We start from the raw sequence: 22,869 nt of genomic DNA, 5'->3' as shown, positions 1-22,869 counted from the left end.
GAGAGAGAGAGAGAGAGAGAGCAAGAGAACATGAGCAGGAGAGGGACAGAGAATCCAGAGCAGGCTCTGTGCTGCCAGCAGCGAGCCCAACACGGGGCTCAAACTCACAAACTGTGAGATCGTGTCCTAAGCTGAAGTTGGACATTCAACTGACTGGACCACCCAGGTGCCCCCTATTTTTTTTTTTTAAGGGGAAGTATACCAGCTTGCTTAACTTCCCAGGCTCCAAACAGTCTCCATTTGTTTTGTTCTTTCTCAAATACTAAAATTCAAGACTTCAAAAATGTCTTAATACTGTCTAAGAGGCAATTCTCAAGAAATACACACCACATTTTTAGGTTTTGTTTATATGGAAATGTCAAGTTGGTTCATACTGTATTTTACCTAGCCTCATAAACAAAACTTAGGCAACATAGAAGAGAGGCAAGAATATATTTTTGAGTTGTATTATCTGATATTCCCCAACCTGGCCTCCAGGAAAATAAGTCTATCAAAGCATAAACTGAGTTCGCTCAGAACATGTAGCTGAACAAAGCCAGCTAAAACATACCACTTTTGGCATTGGAAAATGATCTCAGAAAAACAAGTTTTACTAGAGTAAACTGCTAACTGAAACTGGATGCTAAGCCAGGATTCAACCACCTAAAAGCAAATCCAATTCAACAGAACTAATCTTTGCAAGCTACTATTTAAACGAAATGACATATTCTAAGATCAGCTAACCTGCAAGAGATTCCAAAGTGTACCCTCATGAAAGCAAGGCTCTGCCTCATTTGCAGTTTTTCCTTTAATCATCATGTATTGCAAAATTTAAATCTGCTAAGTCATCTCAAATATCCACGTTGAAAATGAAAGTCTGCCACCAAGTACAAATAAAGTTCAAATCCCTGTTGGCTTTTAAAACACTCTAAAGTTCTGTAATAGTGTTTCATCTAAGAAGTCTGACAAGTGGCTAACAGTTTTTAATCCAAGTATGACAAATGGAATTTGGAATAAATTGGTAGACTATGAGCAGTCCTCAAAACGTCATGCTGTATTTTCAGCTCTGCGAGAATTTCAGCTTCCACATGCTAACAATAACAGGCTACATGAAACAGCTCGGGCTTAGAGGTGTCTGATTTCAACAGCCCATTTCCTGGGGTAAAGGAGAAAGATGGAGAAATATTTCCCCTCAGCCATACCAACCAACCTTTACAGCAGAGGAAGCAACAATATGCAATTCACAGGATGTACTCTACTTGAAAAGCACCTGCGATCACTTAGTGTAAACACAAGCATTCAGAAACGAAAAGTTTCTGCCCAGACACAATTTCCTCTTTCTATCCTTGAAGTAGCCATTTTTAGGCGAACTGCACTCACTTCTGAAAGACTGATTAATGTAACTGTGGATAATCAGCCTCCAGTAAACCACTTAGTGACACTGTAAATATAGCCACGCTTTATCAAATTATTCTGAACTGATCTAAGTTGATGGTGATGTGATTACTGCACACTGGCCCCATCTTCCCCGAGCCCCGAAGGGAAGAAAGCATTCCACATCCTCTTCTCCCGTGTGTCGTGCCCCCCGCCGCCCCCCCCGCTTCAGGAAGCCAACCAGCTCCTCGGACCTTGACCCCTGCATAACTGCAAAGCAGACCTTTCAGGCCCACGGGCTCATGCCAACGTGAGCATGAGCAATACAGCCATGAAATCTGAGAAAAAGCAAAAAACAAACCAGGAGGGACAACACAGTTATAAGCTGAAGCTAACGGAAGTAGATGACAGAACATCAAAGGTGCCATTTTTCTGATGGGTAAGGAAGAAACAATGTATGTTGTTCAAAACGTTACATTAAGGAAGTACAAGTACTTACAAAGAACCAAGTAGAGCTACCTACTCAGAAAACGTGGGCAGAGAGGCCAAAAAGTGATGAAGGAAAAATCAGCATCTGTATCTGGCATAGATAAGCAATCGCTACCCCATCGAGCCCCCCAAGTGCATTTAAAAAGAGGAACAGCAGGGGCGCCTGGGTGGCGCAGTCGGTTAAGCGTCCGACTTCAGCCAGGTCACGATCTCGCGGTCCGTGAGTTCGAGCCCCGCGTCAGGCTCTGGGCTGATGGCTCAGAGCCTGGAGCCTGTTTCTGATTCTGTGTCTCCCTCTCTCTCTGCCCCTCCCCCGTTCATGCTCTGTCTCTCTCTGTCCCAAAAATAAATAAACGTTGAAAAAAAAAATTTTTTTTTTAAATAAAAAATAAATAAAAATAAAAAAATAAAAAGAGGAACAGCATACGTGGTGGGCAGACCGTACCACTTTCTCCTGAGGTCGGGGATGGTGGTGGGGTGGCAGCAGTGACACTGTGCTTGTCCCAGACAGTCTCCAAGATACCTAGCGAGGAAGGAGAAATGGAGTTTAAGAGAGAAATGAAGTCTAACCTATGAAAGTCAGATTTAAAAACAGATCTGATCCCTTCGATCAAACGTCAGTATTTAAACCTCCCTCTCCCCACCGTAGGTCCAACTAGACACTCCCGGACACCACCACCTGGATGTCCTAAACTCAATTCATCTTCCCCCACAAACCTGCCACTGCTTCTCTTCCGCCCCTTCCCCAGCCAACAGCGCCACCCACCCATGGAACATGGCTTCCCTCAGGCCTCTGCTCTCCCACGTGGCCTCACCCCCACCTCCATACAAAGGCTGCGCACGCTCAACGGGGTGCTACTCCTTCCACACCAACTTCTGACCTGCTCTCCTCCTGCCAACCCAAGCTGGACCTTTCTACCAGGCTGCTGCCTGTCCATCCCTCAGAGCTCCACCCAGCCGCCATGGTCCCCAGGAAGTCTCGTCTGCTCAGTTCTGCCTGTGAGTAAAACACACCTCTACTAAACTCTTAACACACTGGCTTTAGCGGTCTTTCTCCCCAACTCAAGTACCCGTCATTAGAGACAGGGACTGTGTTTTATTCCTCTCTGTACCTCTTTATGGAACCTACTGCATAAGATGATCAGCTGTAAAAGCTTTTGAAAGTACGGTGTTTTCAAAACATTTAATATTATAACATGGATGGGCTTTGAAGTATCCCACTAAGAAGGCCACATAGTGTATGATTTTTTTTTTTTTTTTTAAACGAAAAGGCCAAATAGGAAAATCCACAGAGATGAACAGATTAGTGGTTGCCAGGGGTTGGAGGGGGAAAGGGCAGTAATGAAAGTGTTCTGGAATTAGATCGCGTGATCGTTGCACAACCTTGTGAATGTATTAAAAACCGAGTTGTGACACCGTCAGATGGTGGATTTGACGCTACATGAATTAACCCCAACTGAAAAAATTTTAACATCTTCACTGCAGGACACAGAGATACCAGACATGATCCTTAACTATAGAAATATAACATCTAGTTGGGGGCATCACTGAACGTGCTCTGAATGAACAAATGCTCTGAGGTGTGGGTCTCCCCTAGGGACGTGGGGAAGGACATGGGGCAAATGACAAGTTTACTTTGGATCGGGCATTCTCAACCGATTTTAAGTGACCACTGCACGCCCAGCACTTTTGTAACACAGACAAAAGAAGCAAGTTCCTAGAGATCCGAGAGGAAGTCTGGGCAGAGGAGCTGCAGATAAAAACTGTTTTTTTCTTTTTCTTTTCTTTTTTTTTTTTTTTTTGTGCTGCGGCATTCCTTCAAGCAGCAAGCAGGCCCCCGGCGCCTCAAGGGCCTCGAGACTAGGGCTGCACCTGCTCCTCGTCACAAGCAAGCGGCAGGGCCCTGGCGAGCCAGCGTGCTCCACCCTCGTCCCGCCTTCCTGTCTCGTTGTGCGGTTTGCTTTTGCTTTCTGTTTATTCTTACTCCTCACACACGGTTACGAGGCTCTGATAAAACAGACAAGATGACGAGCAAAATGCTACTTACAACCACGACCAGGCGCACAGGGTGCGGATGCCACATCTGGTCTCACCTCCCTGAGCGGATTTTGAAATTTCCCCATCCCTCCTCCTCCAACTTCTCCTGATCTTATATTCAAATTATTTTACATGAAGTGCTCGCCACCCACCTTACTGAGAATGCAGCGCTTGGCATTTCAATCACATTCCCATGACCTGATCTCTACCTCATTAACGACAGTGACAGTGAGGACCGATTCATAAAGACAGTAAAAATAAGTAGGTTACGAGCATCTGGGGAGGTCCTACCACGTGCTGGACACGGGGCTCAGTGCTGACGGCACACGCCACCACCACATTCTTTGGTTTTTCGACTCAGCTACAGTCACAAGCAAAACTGCTCAAAGGTTCAGAGCGCCACCGCCAGTGTCCCTTGCCTCCACCAAACGGCTCACCTGTCAGCAGCCCGAGCACAGTCTGCACCTGGTCCAGCAGCAGCTTCCGCAGCTCCTCCTTCCGAGCCACGCTGAGGTCCTCACGGGGACAAGCCAGCTCTTCTGAAGTCGTCTTCAACATGATCAGCCCGAGGGGGGTTGTCACGGGGGACTGGATCAACTGCAGGGAAGAAGAAGTTCTGAGCAGACTGTCCAGCCGATGGAAGGACGACGAGGACCACGAAACATTAAACCCGTGAGTCCCTCCATGCGTTTAATTTCACAGGAACGGGCCGCGTAAATCAGTGCTTCAGAGTGCATTTCTGTACGTTTTTTACTGATTCAAAGTACGTTCTCGTTTTATTCTAAAGACAAAACTCGAACCATGAACACAATGCTCTTTTACACCTAACACGACAATTTTTCTACATGTCCAGATTCCCAACAAAGCCCTGGTCCCTTTGCCCAGATTCGTGTATTAGCAACAAGGAAATGTGTGTTATCTTTTCAACATTCAGGGGTTAAATCAATGTTACGTTTCTAAGCTTTGCATGCTCCATGCAAGTTCAAGATTAAACACGTGGCAGAACAGACACATGCATAATGAGGGCTACGGTTATAATTTTACAAATACCTACATAGAGATTGGAGTTATTTTTCTACCACCTACAATATCCACTACACTGTACTAGTCGCCTTAAGAGACAGAAAGAAAGGTACACCTTCAACAGCATTAACACTATTTATGTCTCTCTAGTCAATTTCTCAAAAATTCAGTGTTACTCACTAATTCAACTTACTTTTTAGTTTCCAGAAATGGTAAAAGCAAGCTGCCACGAAAATTCTGTGCAGTTCTATGCTACAATCTATACAAGAGTACGTACACAATTGAAGGAACACTTGACCATCTTCTTTGATCACAATGAACTTTAAAAATCACTCATTCTCTGATACAAATGAGTTGTTTATTTATTCAGTCCACAAAAATCAGAGAAGAGGAGGGCACCAGGAACTGCAGCCGGACAGGACAGAATCCACCTTCTGCGCTTCAAGCAACACAGGGCACCTGCCTTTCCCTTGCAAACAGCTCTCCCCTCTGAAGACTAAGGCAAAGCTCATCCCAAAGAGCAGGAAATTCAGGGAACTGAGGATAAATTCAACTGTCATTGGGAGCAGCGTGATGTAAGACAAGTGGCAATAAAGGGCATGCTGAAAGTGCTCTTATTAAATCAATTATCTTGGACACTGAAACTTCAGATACAGCCTCCACAAGTTTTCTCTTCTTTTTGTCCAAGTTTGGGCTACTTCTAACAACGTAGAAGAAAACGCAGCAGGAGGAACAGGAAATCCCTGAAGCAACTTTTCTTTACTGACCCTTCATAAGCATCTCTTCCCATCCGGAGGCCTGTGGGTTATCAATCTGTACCTTAAAGATTCCCATTACTTCCCCCTCTTTCACTCCCGTCTTTCTCCTCTACCTCTTTCTGTGTCTATTTTCCCCCACAGCCCTCATTCTTACTCTCTCGGCTGGGAATGCTTCGTATTACCGACTCTTCCAATTTGGCAGTAAATTTTTCCTGTAGGTGTGAGATGCTCTGTGCTCCCATAGGAAAAAAAATCCTACGCTATGGAAAATGTATCCAAAGCCCTCCTCCCTTCTCTCATCATTTGGAAAAAGGGGAGACAGGCAAAAAGCCAACTGAAAACGAAAGTTATTCTTTCCTGAAAGAACAGCCTGATCAGGGGTGCCCGGGTGGCTCAGTCGGTTAAGCGTCTGACTTCGGCTCAGGTCATGATCTCGCGGTCCGTGGGTTCGAGCCCCGCGTCGGGCTCTGTGCTGACAGCTCAGAGCATGGAGGCTGTTTCGGATTCTGTGTCTCCCTCTTTCTCTGACCCTCCCCTGTTCATGCTCTGTCTCGAAAATAAACATTTAAAAAAAAAAAAAAAAAAAGAACAGCCTGATCAAATATTTTTCTTCTCACCAGCTTTGTGTCCAAAAAGCTTGTTTGTAAACTAGCATTTCTCTCGACCATCTTCACATATATAATTTAACCTTGTAACATTGGTAATTCTCTGCAATTTACTTGAACAGAAAATAAGCACTTTTAGGTTGAAGATCAAGTTCAGATCCTTTTTCCCCCCCTCAAGTTCAGGCACTTAGTGTGAGCTTCTGAAAAGGCTCAATGATTTTTATTACACCACCCAACCAGAAAAGAAATGGTAATTTTTTTCCTATGCTGCTTACCCCTTAATTACCTGGTGCCAGGCACAATGTGACCACAGGTTGAGCTCAGGAGACTTCAGGAATCTGAAGAACAGACTCTACAAAGCTGTGATATTTGGCCTAGTGTATGGGTGGGAGGTGGAGGGCAGAGTGGGGGCAACAGAGGTCAGTTTCAACTTCAGCTATTTCCTTTTCCAGTGGCCTAGAAAGGGCAAAGCCAGCACAGAGAACTCCAAGTATCCCGCTGGGGCCCCAAATCAACTCCTCTCTGCCTGGTATGGTGGTCACCACAACGATGGCATGAACTGCATAGAGGTCCACCAAACTGTCAGTTAAAAAACAAAACAACAACCACAAAATGATGCACCCCAGACAGCAAGCGGACCGTGAGGGCACTGAGCCCGAAAAAAACCTCTTAGAGATGGCTTATTCAAAGGATCGGAGGATGGTGAGGATGGTTCCAGAACTGGGCAGCTCTCTACCTGAAGAAAAGCTTACTTTATTATCACTACCAGACACATCTGCAGCGGAGCACCATTACTCTTGACCTGGCTTTCACGCCACTGACTGCTTCGTACGGATAAATGAGAAGCAGCAGAGCGTTACTACAAGTGGAAGGATTTGAGAGATCACTTACTCCAACCCTCTCGTTTTACAGAGAAGGAAAAGGAGGCTCCCGGAAGCAGAAGGAGCGGCGAAACTCAGAGATGATTTGTGACAACAGACGCAGACCCCACACCCGCTTGCCCCCTTCGCTGCTCTTTCCACTATGGGGCGTTCCAAAGTCACAAAGGCTGCATGAGGTAAACGGAGTCATTTTTGAAGGGGTGCAAAGAGGGAAGTGGTAGAGAACAGAGGGCAACAACTAGCCTTTCTAAACCTCCCTGAGCACTTCGCCTAAAAAACGCTCTTCCAGACGGTCATTTGTTACCATTAATCGTATTTCAAGGGTTGACAGGAAATCTGTTCTCCATCGAAAGGAGTGATCCCAGCCGGGTGGGAACACGGCTCCCCCGACTGCTACCGGCAGGACCGGGGGCCTCCGGCTCACAGTCCACTGCTGCTTCTCACGGGACCTGCCACTAACCGACCCAGGAACGCAGTCTCCCTCCAGGGAGGCCGTGGAGAGTGACCACAACTGTCCTCATCTTGGAGTGAAGGTAAATATACCACAGAGAGCCAGCAAAACCTCTCCCCTCGTGTCCTACCCCTTCGGGCCCGCCGGCCCCCTTGCCATTCTTCAGGGTCCTTGCACCTACTATCCCCTCTCCCTCCAACACTGTTCCCCTAGATACCCACATGGCTCACTCCATCACTTCCACTCAGGCTTCTACTCGAATGGCTGCTCCTCAAAAAAAGCCTTCTCATCACGCCGTCTAGACAACACCCCCGACGCTCTCTTTCTCTTGCCTTGGATTTAATTTTCTTCATAACACTTAGAAGCACCTATAAGTCTATTTGTTTATTGTTTACGGATGTCTCCTCCTTGAGATTATAAGCTCCAGAAGGCAGAGCCATTGTTTTGTTTCATTACCATCTCCCCACACGTTTAGTTAGCGCACGGCTGGTATTCAACAAACAACTTACTGAGTAAATGCATGAATCTCCTTTGCAGTATCAACCCAATAAACCTTTAGATAAATGGAGTCACTACACAAAACAATACTGAATGAAGCATTTCTGTATCACTTTGAGGCAGTCTGAGAGAAGCAATAAGGATGCTCTATTTTTTCTTAGTTGCTAAGAAAGAATTAGTTTCTAATTCTTTGTAACAAGAGCAGACAGAATGTTAGAAAATCCTGAGCCTACAGTCACCGAGACACTAACTTTCAAAGAATTTTATTCTATAAACGATACCTAATGCCCATTTCCTGTATACCCGTGACTACCTCAATAATATGAAAGTGTTTCCAACTTCCGCATAGGATTCAAATGAACAACGGCATCTCCCGCTTGGCTTTTGGGTCCCACCTTTTGCCCTGATGACTTCCAAATCCTGACCTGCGCCCCGACCACCTTCCCGAGCCCCAGATCCACAGCTCCCAATGTCTCAGGTAAAGAAGGAGGGCACAAATATTAAGTGCCTTTTCTGCCAAATTGAATTCCCCATCTTCCACCCCAACTCATTTCCTCTTCCTTCACCCCTGGCCTGGAGAATCTGCTATCTGAGCCAGAAACCGGGAAGGCATTCTAGATCCCGCCCTTGCCTCACCTCTACCACCCAGTCACTAACCACAGCCTCCTGACTGGGTCTCCTAAGTGCCCCGCCTCTACCCGCCAGAGAGGCCTGGGGGCCAGGTCCTCACGGTAGCTCAGATCTTTCCAACAGCAGCGTCAGGGGTCCAGCCTCGCCCCTCTTCGATCCACACCCCATACTGTTCCAGAGTTGTGGCTCCAACACAAAAATGTGGCCCTGTCTTCCCCCCTTCTACACACTTTTCATTAGCTCCCACGGAAGGACTATAGGTTACAAATTGAAGCCCCCTGCGAGAGCAGGGCCCTTCCCGGCCTGGCCCCAGCCCATCAACCTGGTCTCTTACTCCAGCACCCCACCGCCTCACCCAACAACACTGAGGACACCTCAGCTTCTGGGGTCTGCAGGCTGTATGCCACCATTGCACGCCACACACACTTCCACGGTGTCGGACGATCGTTTGCACAGCTATCTTCTTACTAAAGCGTAACCGTCAAAGGCCTCAGCCATGCACCCCAACACCTGGCACAGGACCTAACAGGCTTTCAGATCTTTGCTGAACAAAATTTCCCATGAGGTTAACAAAGCGACTGGGTTATCCACCCCCCACCCCCCGCCCCCGTTCAACAAGCACAAAGGTACATGTCTCAAGAACACGAAGTGGATAATTTGTCCTACGATGACCTCACTACCGCAGTTCCAAAATGCTAATCTGAAAACTCCCCCTCAAGACAAGGAAATAATCACTTCTACAAACAAACAGTTTATGAGATGAAGTTTCCTTAGGTATATCCTTACCTGTAAAATGTTCGTAAAAAAGTCATGGTAGAACATGGGCCAATCTTGACGGCCAATATCAACAATAACTTTGCAGAGCTTGTTCCGGATAAAGTAAGGTAAGGTTTTGTGGTGAGCCAAAAGGAGTTTGGGCAGGCAGCTACGGATTTCCATCTTATCTTGAGATGGGACCCCAAGCCACATTTTATTGATCAGATTCTGAAAAACAAATACATGTCTTCTAAGTGAACCATCTGTACACAACAATAACCGGCTTTCATCCAACGGTTAGCTACATCATCTCAAACAAAAGACCGTGCTTTTAAACAAAGGCTTAGGGAAATTTAGCAATAAGAGTATTGGAATATTCAAACCCTATAATACAACAATCCCATCCTCGAAAGATCCACTAAATAACTTCACAGAAACAAAAGGCTGCATGCGCAAAAACTTTCTATTACACCACTGTCTCTGATGGCCACCAAAAAATGAAGAAAACAACTTTAACGTTCAACAACAAAAGGACCACTTGGTGAATAATGGTATAACCACTTATATAGGAATATAATATAAAGGCTAAATGGGGGGGGGGGGGCAGAATACAAAGAGGCATGAGCAACATGATTATAATTAGGTTAAAAAGAAAAGATATACACAGGAAGACAAAATTTGGAAGAGTTAAAATAAATGAAAATGTTTCTGGCTGGGTAACAGCATTATGGGTATCACCTCTCCTCCCAAACTGTTTCTCTTTCATTACCTTTCTCTTTTAAATGATGACGTGGAAGGCAAAGTTACACGTTACCAAACCAGCCCTGCCTCACCTTTCTGGGTTGAAGATGGAAAGGTGCCCCAGAAGCCAGACATCTTGACGGGGGCGGCGTGTGGGAGGAAGTCCCTGAGCTGAGCTACTGCTGTTTCCCTGTCAGCTGCACCTCAAAGCTAAAGTCTAGTGCCAATGACCTGGCGTCGTGACTACAAAAGACTTCTCAGAACAGTATAAAGGCATCTGACAACTCACCTCAAACACCGTTAAACTGTACATCATGACATAGTCATTCCTGGTGCTGGAGAGGAAGTACAGGCAGAGTCTCCAGGCTCCTATTTGCTGGGCAAAGTTATCAAGAAGCTCCTCTGAAAAAGTTAAATAGCAACAAAGAAGGCTATGAAAAAGACATGAAATTAACACATGGCTGGGCTGTCTCATCAGGTTTTTAAACACACATCTCTCCATATAATTGAATGGCCCCCAAAACAATAGCAAAATCCAGCTGCGTCTTCGAGATAGAAAGGACAGACTGTACAACATTTTTCTGACTCTGAGGTGACAATGAACATGGACAATGTGTTCAGCCATCTACAATCCAATAGCCTAAGGGCACTAATTGAGGCAGAGAAACTTTCAATGATAAAGTTCTTACTTGGCCTAAAGTGTGGGCAGACAGTGATCAAAGTATCATTTTACCTTATAAACGAAGGCTAATTGTTAACCTGTTTCCTCTGGGTTACAGGCTATATGTATTTCCTCAGGACTCAACAGTGTTCACACAAACACACACAAAATGATGGCTAGAGAAGCGGGACAAGAAAACATTAAGGCTAACCTTATAAACACAGGACAGGAAAAAAATGCAAGAGAATTACAGATGGCTAATTCTCTGTATTTGGTATTCGTTTGGTTTCATTCTAAACTACCACATGAAAAATGGTCTGTAAGTGAGAGTAGCAATCATGGGAGTTACCACGAGCAGCCCTGTCCACATCAAATCAGTTAGAAACGGTTTTCCCCCTCCTGAGGCTGCTGGTACCACCAGCCAGAAGCCCAAGACAGCAAGCACTGAAAGTCTGTCACCACGTTTCCGAACACACTGCCCCTTAGTCATCTTGACCTGCTACACAGGGCATGAAATACAAAACAAAGGGGGTAAAAAAATTTTAAATCAAAATAAACATAAATTTAAAAGGTTAAAAAGGAAGTTTAAAAATAGAAAAATTTTGAAGAGTAAAAGGATGAATAAAAGGCAAACAACCCCCAGAGATTCTAGGAAGCCCCTGGAAAAGCAGTAAAGACCCTAAGATCACTGCTCTGCTAGCAGAAGACCTCACTGTAGTAGCCTTATGGTTAAGTAAAAGCTTGTATGAATCCCAGAGCAGGAGTCAAACTGGAAAGAACGAGCTCTGGCTAGAAATGAGGAACGCTGGGCTGGAGACTGTGCTGCTTACTCATGGAGTCTGATTCCGAGGGATCACTGCTCCTCTTTGATGCTTCGGCTTCCTCCACTGTGAAAATGACCAGACTGTCCCTTGAGGTTCCCCGCTAACAGCTGTACCTCTAGAGTACTAATAACGCGCCTCCTTTCCGCCACCTCGCCAGGAAAGTTAGTTTATCCTAAACTATGGAAAAGGAAGCACGCGGTTCCAGCCCACAAACTCAAACAAAGCTCCAAAGACTAGGTACAAAGAGAAGCCAACTGAGACACACCCACCATATAGAACCAAACCCCTGGAGACTCTCCTTAGCCTGTGTTTAAATTAGACATCTGTAATATCTGGTTATTTAAAGCTATTTTAAAATCAGATTAGAATACAAGTTTAGTTAAGAGGTTCCACTTTAAATTCATGAACACTGAAGGTAAGCAATATTTGCTTGGCAAACCAAAAACTGAGAGAAAACCCAGGGTGCCTGGGTGGCTCAGTCAGTTAAGGGTCCAACCCTTGACTTCAGCTCGGGTCATGATCTCACAGTGTGTGAGTTCGAGCCCTGCATCGGGTTCCGTGCTGACAGTGTGGAGCCTGTTTGGGATTCTCTTTCTCCCTCTCTCTCTGCCCCTCCCCTCCTCAAAATAAATAAATACTTTTAAAGAAAAATTGTTTTAATTGATAGAAAGACCAAAACCACTTCAATTATAAGCTAAAAATAGGACTTCAAAGATATTAGTGTTGGGATATAGCAGATTGATGTAAGAAAAAGATCCTTCACCTGCTTTGGTAAAAATCACCAGTTGTATTTTTACTGTTAAGTATAAGGTACTTTGGCAGCATAAAACTAACAACGATCCCTTGTTTATGAAAGCTCTGGTTCTCTATAGACACTCCGTCAGAAAAGACAGGCATATATGGGGCAGGCCCAAAAGAGAGCACCAAGTTTAAAAGTAGAAGAGTAAAGAGGCGCCTGGGAGGCTTAGTTGGTTATGTGTCCAACTGTGGCTCAGGTCATGATCTCACGGTTCGTGAGTTCGAGCCCCACGTCGGGCTCTGTGCTGACAGCTCAGAGCCTGGAGCCTGCTTCGGATTCTGGGTCTCCCTCTCTTTCTCTCTCTGTCCCTCCCCCACTCACACTCTGCCTCGAAAGGATAAATAAGCATTAAGAAAAAAAAAAGTAAAAGTAAGAAGTTCAACTACCAGAAGCTGATATGATGCTCAAAGAAAGAGAGAGAAAAAGGGCTGCAGCCAAAGGTCTACTGGCTACCTGGAAATCCAGACCTTAGTCAAACCTTGGACCAAAGGCAGAAATCAGCCACAACACCCAACTGGCCAACATGACTTAGAAAAGCCAAGTGGGGCAGAGAAATGGGCCTCCAGAGTCCTAGAGACACGCAAAAAGGGCTCCCTGGAGGTGAAAACAATGAATGTAAAGTTATTACCCAGCAGTCAAACATCCGAGGGAAAAGCTTTTAGGCTGGGACAGAGAAGAAAACATTTTCCATTTTCAAGTTCAGGGGTTAAGTGAGGACTCAGAGGGGGGAAAAGAGTGCTCTAGGACCACAGTGCAGCATCGCTTCAATGGATAATGCTCATGTAAATGAATATGAAATTCAAAAGGAAATTCTAGAAGGTGCTGAGGTTCCCAGGAGACCCAAGGTAATTATATCTTCATCTCTGTTGTCTGAAGCCTTTATTCATCACAACTTGCAGAATGGGGGAGACAATCATAGACATAAAGATGTAGCAGCAGCCCCCAAGGGAATACCAGTTACATAAAGGACCTTTAGGCACCAGATAAGGTTTGGATTGGACTTCTACACACCAAAACCATGTCGTTCTGACACTTTTAGGAGCTGTTTTCTTAAGGTAACAGTCACGGGCTTCTGTGACAGAAGTTCAACTTTGCTGAAATTAAGAAGAGAGCGGCGGGAGGGGTTTTCCACACTTGGCCAGAGAGAACCCATCACCGTAGATTATGGCGGGCTCCGTGAACCAATGCCCTTGATTTACAGACGCCACCGACCAGCAAAACAAGAGCCAAAAAAGAGCCAAGAATGTAAGGGGAAACAAGCAGGCCTGACCAGCCCAGGCAACCGACTCCTTCCTCCTCACCACACACTTTGTGTGCTTGAAAGGACTCTTGGCGACGCTCAGCACTTCACTTACCTATCTCACGTTTTCTTTCGTTGGTTGTACAATCGTGGAAGAATTCTGTCATCAGACTTTCCAATGCCCTGAGGGAGGCTTCTTCAGAGGCCTAACAAAGGTATTTAGGGAAAAAAAAAAAAATCAGTAACTGTGTCTCCAGTTCTACTTGCCTCAGTTCCCTCCAGGTCACATTCAACAGCAATAGTAATTTACTTCCTCAAACGTCTTGTTTCAACATTCTTCAAATACATGGGATTCAGAAAAACTGAAGGGAATTTCCCAGCTGGCTCAAAACCCAAATTCTGAGTGTATTCTACATATCCATGCTACCGTGCAATCGATTTTCAATTATTTATGCTAAGGCAAAGGGAACAAATGACTCAAAATTTAATTCTGGAAGTATATCGAAAGCAAATTACCAGCCCCTGGCCCTGACTGAATAGGCAGAAGAGACCCAGGGAGAAGGTCAGGGCTCCCTACAGACTTCCTGTCAACTATACATTTGCCCCAAGTCTAAACAATTAGCCATATTTTGATTCACAACAACTGCGATCAAACTGCTGCATGGATTCCTGGGGGTTGTTGTTGAAGGCACTTCAGGAGCCACACGTTCTGACAACTGTCCATCTCGAATGAGCAGCCACCAGAGGCTAAGGCGAAGGCAGCTAGGAAACACACTGAGCAGCAACCCCCAATCAGCACATCCCAGCCACGGACCCACAGACAGGCAACCGCTGGGCAGAACCGCTCAGGTGGAGAATGAGAGGGGAGGTGCTCTCAGCCCCAGAGCCCACCGTCTCCCTCTTGCGTCTGGGGCTCCAAGCCCACTCCCTCTTCTCCCACTCATGTAGGGGCATCGTTTGCAGCAATGAGTTTGGGTCCGCCCTCCTTCACTTGCCCATCTGCGGGAAGGCGAGCATTCCTAGACCATTTCTGAATCTGCGCTGGCATTACGTACCCAGAGACCATCAAGAGCCAAGAGCAGTTCTGATTTCTTATCTCTTCATTCTAGTCTCCCCGCTCCTCCCTCCTCCATATCCTCTCCACTGTCCCCACAGTTGAGAGCCGATGATAAAAACTGCATTTTAAAGCAAGCCCACACTCAAATGTGTTATGTAATCAATCTGTAATGTTACCAGAGGCCTCCACCTGGCAACCGACTTTTGAAGACCCCGAGGAACTGGGGCCACCTCTGTGGCAACACCGGCATTTCTTGGTCCTGGTACTAATTACAGGGGCCGAGTCAGGCTTACACCAGCCCGTCCACATCAACTGGCATGCACAAGCACACCACAGAGCACACAGGGGTCACGTTCAAGCAGTGCCAGGCACGGCTGTCCCTCCCATGCCGCAGTCATACGTGAACGGCTGCGTGATGTGTCATAATGGCACGCTGAGTGAGGAATTACTGTACAATAGTTATAGCACTTGGGATTTGTCTGAAGTTTACAGCTATGATCAGGATTGGCCCCTCTTACTCTGTTTTCAAACCGATGCATCAGTTCAACTGAAAAATATCCTTGGATTGCAAATTAAGCTATTTTCTTTTTAACATTTATTTTTGAGAGAGCGTGATCGAGCACGACTGGGGGGGAGGGGCAGAGAGGAGATAGAGCATCCGAAGCAGGCTCCGAGCCGTGAGCACAGAGCCCGATGCAGGGCTCGAACTCACGAACTATGATATCGTGACCTGAGCCAAAACCAAGAGTCAACCACTTAACCAACTGAGCCACTCAGGTGCCCCTGCAAATTAAGCTATTAAAAACTACGTATTTTAGGGGGCCTGGCTGGCTCAATCGGTAGAACACGTGACCTAATCTTGGGGTCATGAGTTTGAGCCCCACACTGGGCATGGAGCCTACTTAAATATATGTGTGTGTGTGTGTGTGTGTGTGTGTGTGTGTGTGTGTACACGTACATATACACACACATTTTTTTTTCAAATGGAGAAATAACCGGAAGGACAGACTAAAATAGCCCACAATCTTTTTTAACCTGTTTTCAACTTTTTGTGTTGATCAAAACATCTCACTGTTCTCACTTTCTAAGTAAATGCTAAATATTCAAATTCCTAAAATGAATTGATGTAAGTAAAAGAATGCTTTGATCTGTTTCATAAATCGACTTGGTATACCCATTTGATTCGGGGGGAAAAAAAAAAAAGATTTGTTGGGGCACCTGGGTGGCTCAGTCGGCTGAGCATCAGGCTCTTGGTTTTCAGCTCAGGTCACAGATCTCACGGTTCCTGAGTTCAAGCCCTGCATCGGACTCTGTGCTCACAGTGCAGAGCTGGCTTGGGACTCTCTCCCCCTCTCTGCCTCTCCCCTGATTCCTCCCTCTCTCAAAATAAATAAATAAATAAATAAATAAATAAATAAATAAATAAATAAGCAAGCAAGCTTAAAAATGTTTTGTGAAAGAAAAAAAATTTGTTGTTTTAAAAACAGTCTGTGGGAAAGATCTGAAAGAATCAAAGGAAAATCTCATCATTTAACTTACTGGCAAAAAAACAAAACTTAACATAAATTAAGAGATACCTGTTGAACTTAGGTCATCTATTGAGTTAAAAATAAATCAGTAGTTCCTCTGGAGTCAAAATGGGTCCTTGAAAATTAAGGACACATCTTCAAATCACACCTGCTCCACAACTTTTTCTTGTAGTGAATCATTTCAGGGTAGATCCTAGAAAACACCCGAGCTCAGCACATTGAGGCAAACCACCACCAAGGTCTAATTTGTACTGGTTCTTCAGGGACAAGTTTGTGAACTTGACAATCCCCAGCCTTGTATTAAATGCTGCTGGGACAAGTTCAGGACAATCTCTCCAAAGAACGCACCTCTAACTCCACTCCCAGTCCCATCCACCCTCACTGCCCAAACCCAAGCTAACCTTCCAACAGAAAAGTGGACAGATGAAAGTATCCACATGGATCACAGGATGGATGCTCCCCACCGAATGACGGTTACACGAAAAATGAAACTCCAAAACCTAACCCAGTAGTATCACCAGGAGCTTGCCAATAAAAACAAATAGCACGCTGTTTACATTTTCAATCACTTCTACAACAGCAATATTAACACCTACCTCACAATGACCCACGTAAAGCTACTATGTAAACTCTAAAGAATTACCTAATTCATAGTTACGGCTGCTATCATTTTTATTTGGTCTTAAATACCAAATGAAAACAAACCAAAACAAAAAATTGAAGTGGTAGGCCTCCTTTGAAACTGGAGATTCATGTCCTCAGGCTTTACGGGCTTTGTCCAAACATCTCTAATGAGGCTTTTCCAACTGGATTTCAAAATGAAACTATGTAAAAGTTTACAGGAGACAAAAAGGAGATCAAAGTCATATACACAGAACAGAGATGTAAAGACAGAAAAGATAGGTTCAAGACCGGCAGAGAGCGCGAAGGATATTGGCGAATTCCTCCCGACTGGCAAGAAGGCTACTGGAACCTTTGCCAGATGTTTCAAGGAGGGGATGAAGTCAAAATCCAGATTGCTGTGGGTTTAGGGATTAAAGGCAAGTAAGGAAGTGGTAAGATTCCGTGCAGACTTCACTTTCCAGTAATGAAGGAACAAAGGACATAAAACAAAACCCACGTGCCATGATGTGGTAGGAAGAGCAGGCTCCAATTCCCAAAGACTACTCAAGCCCTGTAGTGACTAACTTATGAAGCACACTCAGGACTCAATACACCCGACTGCTTCCCAGCTTGTGCTTGGGATGTAAGATCCGGATCTCGAAGAACTAAGGAAAGACAAGATTAAATTAAAACCAAGTAAGACACATTCACACAAAACAATTACAGTTGGACAACAGATATAAAATGTGAGAGAGAAAACAATAAAGCTTCTAAAAGATAACGTAGAGCATCTTCATGACTTTGGGGTAGGGAAAAATTCCTTGAAAAGGGCACATAAAAGCACTAAGCAAAGGGAAAGATTGATAAATCAGAATATTCATCAAATGGCATCAGGAAGAGCACGCAAAAGAAAGCCACAAAATGGGAAAAGATATTTCCAACAGAGGACTTAGAGTACAAATCAGTAAGGAAAAACAAAGGATTCAACTTTTTGACAAACAGTTAATTCTAAGAAGGTATTCAAAAAGCCTATTCAGGGACACCTGGGTGGCTCAGTCAGTTGAGCATCTTACTCTTGATTTCACCCAGGTCATAATCCCAGGGTCACGGGATCGAGCCGCACATCAGGCTCCACACCGAGCATGGAGCCTGCTTAAGATTCTCTCTTTCTCTCCCTCTGCCTCTCTCTCCCCCATCTGCACTCTCTCTAAAATAAAAAATAAAAAATAAAAAATGTTAAGCGTATACAGAAAAGAAGTGCTCAACCTCATCCGTTGTCAGGAAAATGCAAATTAAAACCATGACAGCACTATGCATCTACCAAAACGGCTAAAATTAAAAGGACAAGAACGAGAGTTGGTAAGGCTGTTGAGCAGTTAGAACATGCACATACTGCTGCCGGTGAAGCATACACTGGCACAACCACTTCAGAGAGTGGTTGAACGGCGGAACAGAAGAAGATAATCTGCAGGTGACATGTCCAATAAAGGGTTAGCATCCAAAATATATAAAGAACTGATACAACTCAACACCCAAAAAACAAACAATCCAATCAAATAATGGTCAGAAGACATGAACAGACATTTCTCCCAAGAAGCCAGAGATGGCTAGCAAACACATGAAAAGCTGCTCACCATCACTCGTCATCAGGGAAACACAAATCAAAACCACGATGAGATACCACCTCACACCTGTCAGAATGGCTCACATTAACAACTCAGGCAACAAGGGATGTTGGCGAGGATGTGGCGAAAAAGGAGCTCTCATGAACTGTTGGTGGGAATGCAAACTGGTGTAACCACTGTGGAAAACGGTATGGAGGAGTATGGAATATTACTCAGCCATAAAAAAGAAAGAAATCTGGGGTGCCTGGGTGGCGCAGTCGGTTAAGCGACCGACTTCAGCTCAGGTCATGATCTCGCGGTCCGTGAGTTCAAGCCCCGCATCGGGCTCTGTGCTGACAGCTCAGAGCCTGGAGCCTGTTTCAGATTCTGTGTCTCCCTCTCTCTGACCCTCCCCCGTTCATGCTCTGTCTCTGTCCCAAAAATAAACATTGAAAAAAAAAAAAATTAAAAAAAAAAAAAAAAGAAAAAGAAAGAAATCTTTCCATCTGCAATGACATGGATGGAGCCAGAGAGTATGATGCCAAGTGAAATATGTCAGTCAGAGAAAAATACGTGATTTCACTCCTATGTGGAAGTTAAGAAACAAACAAAAATGAGCAAAGGAAAAAAAGAGAGAACCAAGAAACAAGACTCTTAATTATACAGAACAAACTCCTGATTACCAGAAGGGAGGTGCATGAGGAGTTGGGTGACACAGGCGACGGAGATGAAGGGGGGCGCCTGTCACAATGAGCACCGGGTGACGCACGGAAGTGCCGAACCACTCTATTGTACACCTGAAACGAATGTAACACCGTATACTGACAATACTGGAATTTAAAATACTTTTTTAAGAGAGAAAACCCTTGGCAGCTGAACATGCACATCCTTTAGGATCCTGCAGTTCTACTCCTGGAGAACTCAAGCAGAAATTGGTACACGTGCATCAAAAAAACTGTACACAAATGTTCACAGCACCGTTATTCATAATATCCAAAAAAGCCAAAAGAACCCAGGTAAGTATCACCAGTGGAATGGATAAACTGTGGTTCCTTCAGCAGGAAAATATTATAAGACAATAAGAATGAATAAATATCGCCACATGCAACAACATGGATGAATCTCCCAAACACAACGTTGAGTAAAAAGAAGCCAAAACACACTCTTCATTATTCATTGTATGTTAATTTTTACAACAAGCAAAATAATCAGAACAGTGGTTACCTCTGGGGAAGAGGGATTCTGAGATGCTGGTAACATTCTGTTTTCTTTTTTTTTTTTTTTTTTTTTTTATAAAAAAATTTTTTTTTTTCAACGTTTATTTATTTTTGGGACAGAGAGAGACAGAGCATGAACGGGGGAGGGGCAGAGAGAGAGGGAGACACAGAATCGGAAACAGGCTCCAGGCTCTGAGCCATCAGCCCAGAACCCGACGCGGGGCTCGAACTCCCGGACCGCGAGATCGTGACCTGGCTGAAGTCGGACGCTTAACCGACTGCGCCACCCAGGCGCCCCACATTCTGTTTTCTTGATCTGAGTGTTAGCACACAGGATGCACATTACGATTTGTGCACTTTTCTGCAAGTATACATACACCATTTAAAAAACTTAATGGCATACTTATTTTTAGCATTCAGGTTGTTATTTTCAGCCAGTGAGTTTAAAAGTTGTGTTTTTTCCTCTATCAGCACAACTACTGAGAGCAACTGGGGGCCTGAAGGTCAGGTCTGAGTGGGAGACTCCTGGATTGCTGGGAACCATCACCTATGTTTTCAGAGCTGTTGGGTGACAGCATGAAGGATTACAATCCCAAAAGCCTGTGTATACTTCCCCAAGACTTCCTCGGCTTACCTCAGTAGCAAACTAAAACCCTGAGGCAGGATGAGGAAATAAACCTGGCTCAGAAAACTCTCTCGGAGTTTATGTATCTATCTAAAATAAAGTTTTCTGTTCCACAAAGAGTTAAAAATCTGCAGCGCGGAGGAGCTTTCAGCTGTGCCTGCTCTGACTTTATCTGTTCCTTTTATTGCACTGCTCACGGTTCAGTGGTTCAGAGACCTACCTACTACTGACTCATTTATTAAGGAACAACAAAGTCAACCAACACCCATAATCGCCTACTACAAGGAAAACTTGAAAAGGGAAGGATCACATCATCTGAAATCTTTGACTCTTCCTTATATCCTCTAAGATCACCAGGCCACCTGGTTCTTGCTTTACACTGTCTTTCAGATTTGCACCTTTTCCCTCATCACTTCTGTAGGCCCTGATCCCCTCCTGCCTAGATTATTATAATTTCTCTTCCCTGGTTGCCTTGATGTCGGCTCTCCCAATTCCAGTCCAATCTGTGCTTCACCTCCAGACGAATTCTTCTAAACATGCATTCTCTGTCCCAATTATTCTAAATCTAGCTTTAAAGGGTCTTTGAATCTGGACTGAGAAACTCAGCCATTCATTCAACAAACAAATAAGCCCAATGCTCACCAAGTAACTGACTCTGCATTAAGCCCCGGAGATGAATATCGATTAAGACTAAGATGAACAAGACTGACTGACCCCCTGACTTCAAGGGACTGGAGGTAGCCAGGGGGAGAGAAGGGGAGAGCCTATGATAAAAAAAAAAGTAGAGGGGCGCCTGGGTGGCGCAGTCGGTTAAGCGTCCAACTTCAGCCAGGTCATGATCTCGCGGTCCGGGAGTTCGAGCCCCGCGTCGGGCTCTGGGCTGATGGTTCAGAGCCTGGAGCCTGTTTCCGATTCTGTGTCTCCCTCTCTCTCTGCCCCTCCCCCGTTCATGCTCTGTCTCTCTCTGTCCCAAAAATAAATAAACGTTGAAAAAAAAAAAAATGTTAAAAAAAAAAAAAGTAGAATAGGATGGTTTACAAGATCTAGTAGTGACAGATGTATAAATGGCTTCCGGATCCCAAGGGAACGAACTCTGTCTGAGGGAGAGAAGGAAGGCTTCACAGAGAACATGCGTTTTGGGTTTTGAAGAACGCAGAGTTTACTAGGATGAAAGCAGGAAAGCACGCCTGACTCACCATCACTCACCACAGGAAGCCATCCCTCCATTTTGAGCACGCATGGTCTCCCCAGCAAGTGTCTCCTCCCATCCTGCACCTGCTCCTGGGTCTGCAATTCATAGCTCTACCTTCATGACGTTTCTTACAAAATGAAAGTTCACAGCATGGCTCCCTTCGCTGTGTGTACCTCGTGTTTTTATCTCTTGCAGTCCAGTACCAACAGTTTTGCCCATGGCCCTGTTCTCTGGTCAGTTCAGCATGGCACAATTCAAGCGCACGGGTTCCGAGACTGCATTCCTCAGGTTTGAGCCCAAATGCACCTCAACCTCGGCCTAGTTATTTAATCTGTCACTTTTTTTCCTCTTGTGCACAACTGGGGATAAGAGAACCTAACACATGGATCGTTCTAAGGATTAAATAATCTGTGTAAAGCACACGGTGAACATAATGCCAGGAATAAAGGGCTGAAAGCCCCATCTGTCACTGCTAATACTTCATAGGTAGTGGGCCTCTCCATAACCAGAACATAAAATGCCTGGGAAGACACTCTGCCTAACACATTTGTATTTTCTACCACACCCAGCATGGACTGGTGCTCAAATGTCTCACAGTCCGAATTCAGGAGAAAAAAAGGAACAAGGAGACAGTATCACTTTTAGTTTCTCAGGAATACTGGTAATCCTTCCGAATTTAAAATACACGTGACTATTTAAAATTCCCCCTTTAAGGCCTCGGACTCACATGCGTTCAATAAACATTTCTGGAAAAAACGGGAGAATGCTAACCATTCATCTTAAAAAGACACTGAGACCCAAAGCGGTTAATAGGGTGCTTGGTCCTTAAGACACGTACATGGCAGGTTTCTCAAACCCCACCTAAAATTTGTAATGTTTTATCTACTTGCCTCTAAAATGCCCCCCACCGAAGCATAATCTTTTTACAAAATCAATACCAAGGGGGGAAAAATGACTCTTTTCTCAAGAAGCTTTTATCAAGCTTCCTGGCACCTTTCCCAGTATGTTCCTCCAAGGAGGTGAATCAGATGAGCCTCCTGCACTTGGGCTCATGGCCTCCTTGCCGCCAAACCCAGAAACATGAGGACCAGCATCCCAGAGTCCCACTCAAATATCCTGTGGCATATCCAGAACAATGCTATCACTCTATTTGCCTGTATAGAAAGGTTTCTGAGAACAAGGATTCCGCACTAGCCTCTGCCCAAGGCTCAAAAGTATGCGAAGCATACCTGATGCGTTACAACAGATGCCATTAGTGAAGACATTTCAATCTCTTACAAACTTTCTCAGAAGCTA

General features: G+C 44.8%; 1 protein-coding gene across 7 annotated transcripts in view; it reads right to left on the bottom strand.

Moving 5' to 3' along the window:
* Positions 1 to 22,869, bottom strand: part of XPO6 (exportin 6) — a 104,759-nt gene that overhangs the window by 58,975 nt on the left and 22,915 nt on the right. For 4 of the 7 annotated variants that reach the window (XM_045461389.1, XM_045461390.1, XM_045461393.1 and 1 more), the window contains exons 2-6: positions 13,862 to 13,952; positions 10,512 to 10,624; positions 9,512 to 9,709; positions 4,317 to 4,476; positions 2,270 to 2,365 (exon numbers count right to left, since the gene is read on the bottom strand). In XM_045461389.1, coding sequence (XP_045317345.1) covers positions 2,270 to 2,365; positions 4,317 to 4,476; positions 9,512 to 9,709; positions 10,512 to 10,624; positions 13,862 to 13,952 — 658 coding nt within the window. The remainder of the gene's footprint in view (positions 1 to 2,269; positions 2,366 to 4,316; positions 4,477 to 9,511; positions 9,710 to 10,511; positions 10,625 to 13,861; positions 13,953 to 22,869) is intronic. The other 3 variants (XM_045461392.1, XM_045461396.1, XM_045461395.1) reach the window with 1 other exon arrangement.

The sequence above is a fragment of the Leopardus geoffroyi genome, chromosome E3 (assembly GCF_018350155.1).
Source record: "Leopardus geoffroyi isolate Oge1 chromosome E3, O.geoffroyi_Oge1_pat1.0, whole genome shotgun sequence".
Classification (NCBI taxonomy): domain Eukaryota; kingdom Metazoa; phylum Chordata; class Mammalia; order Carnivora; family Felidae; genus Leopardus; species Leopardus geoffroyi.
This window is presented reverse-complemented; position numbering and strand designations above follow the sequence as displayed.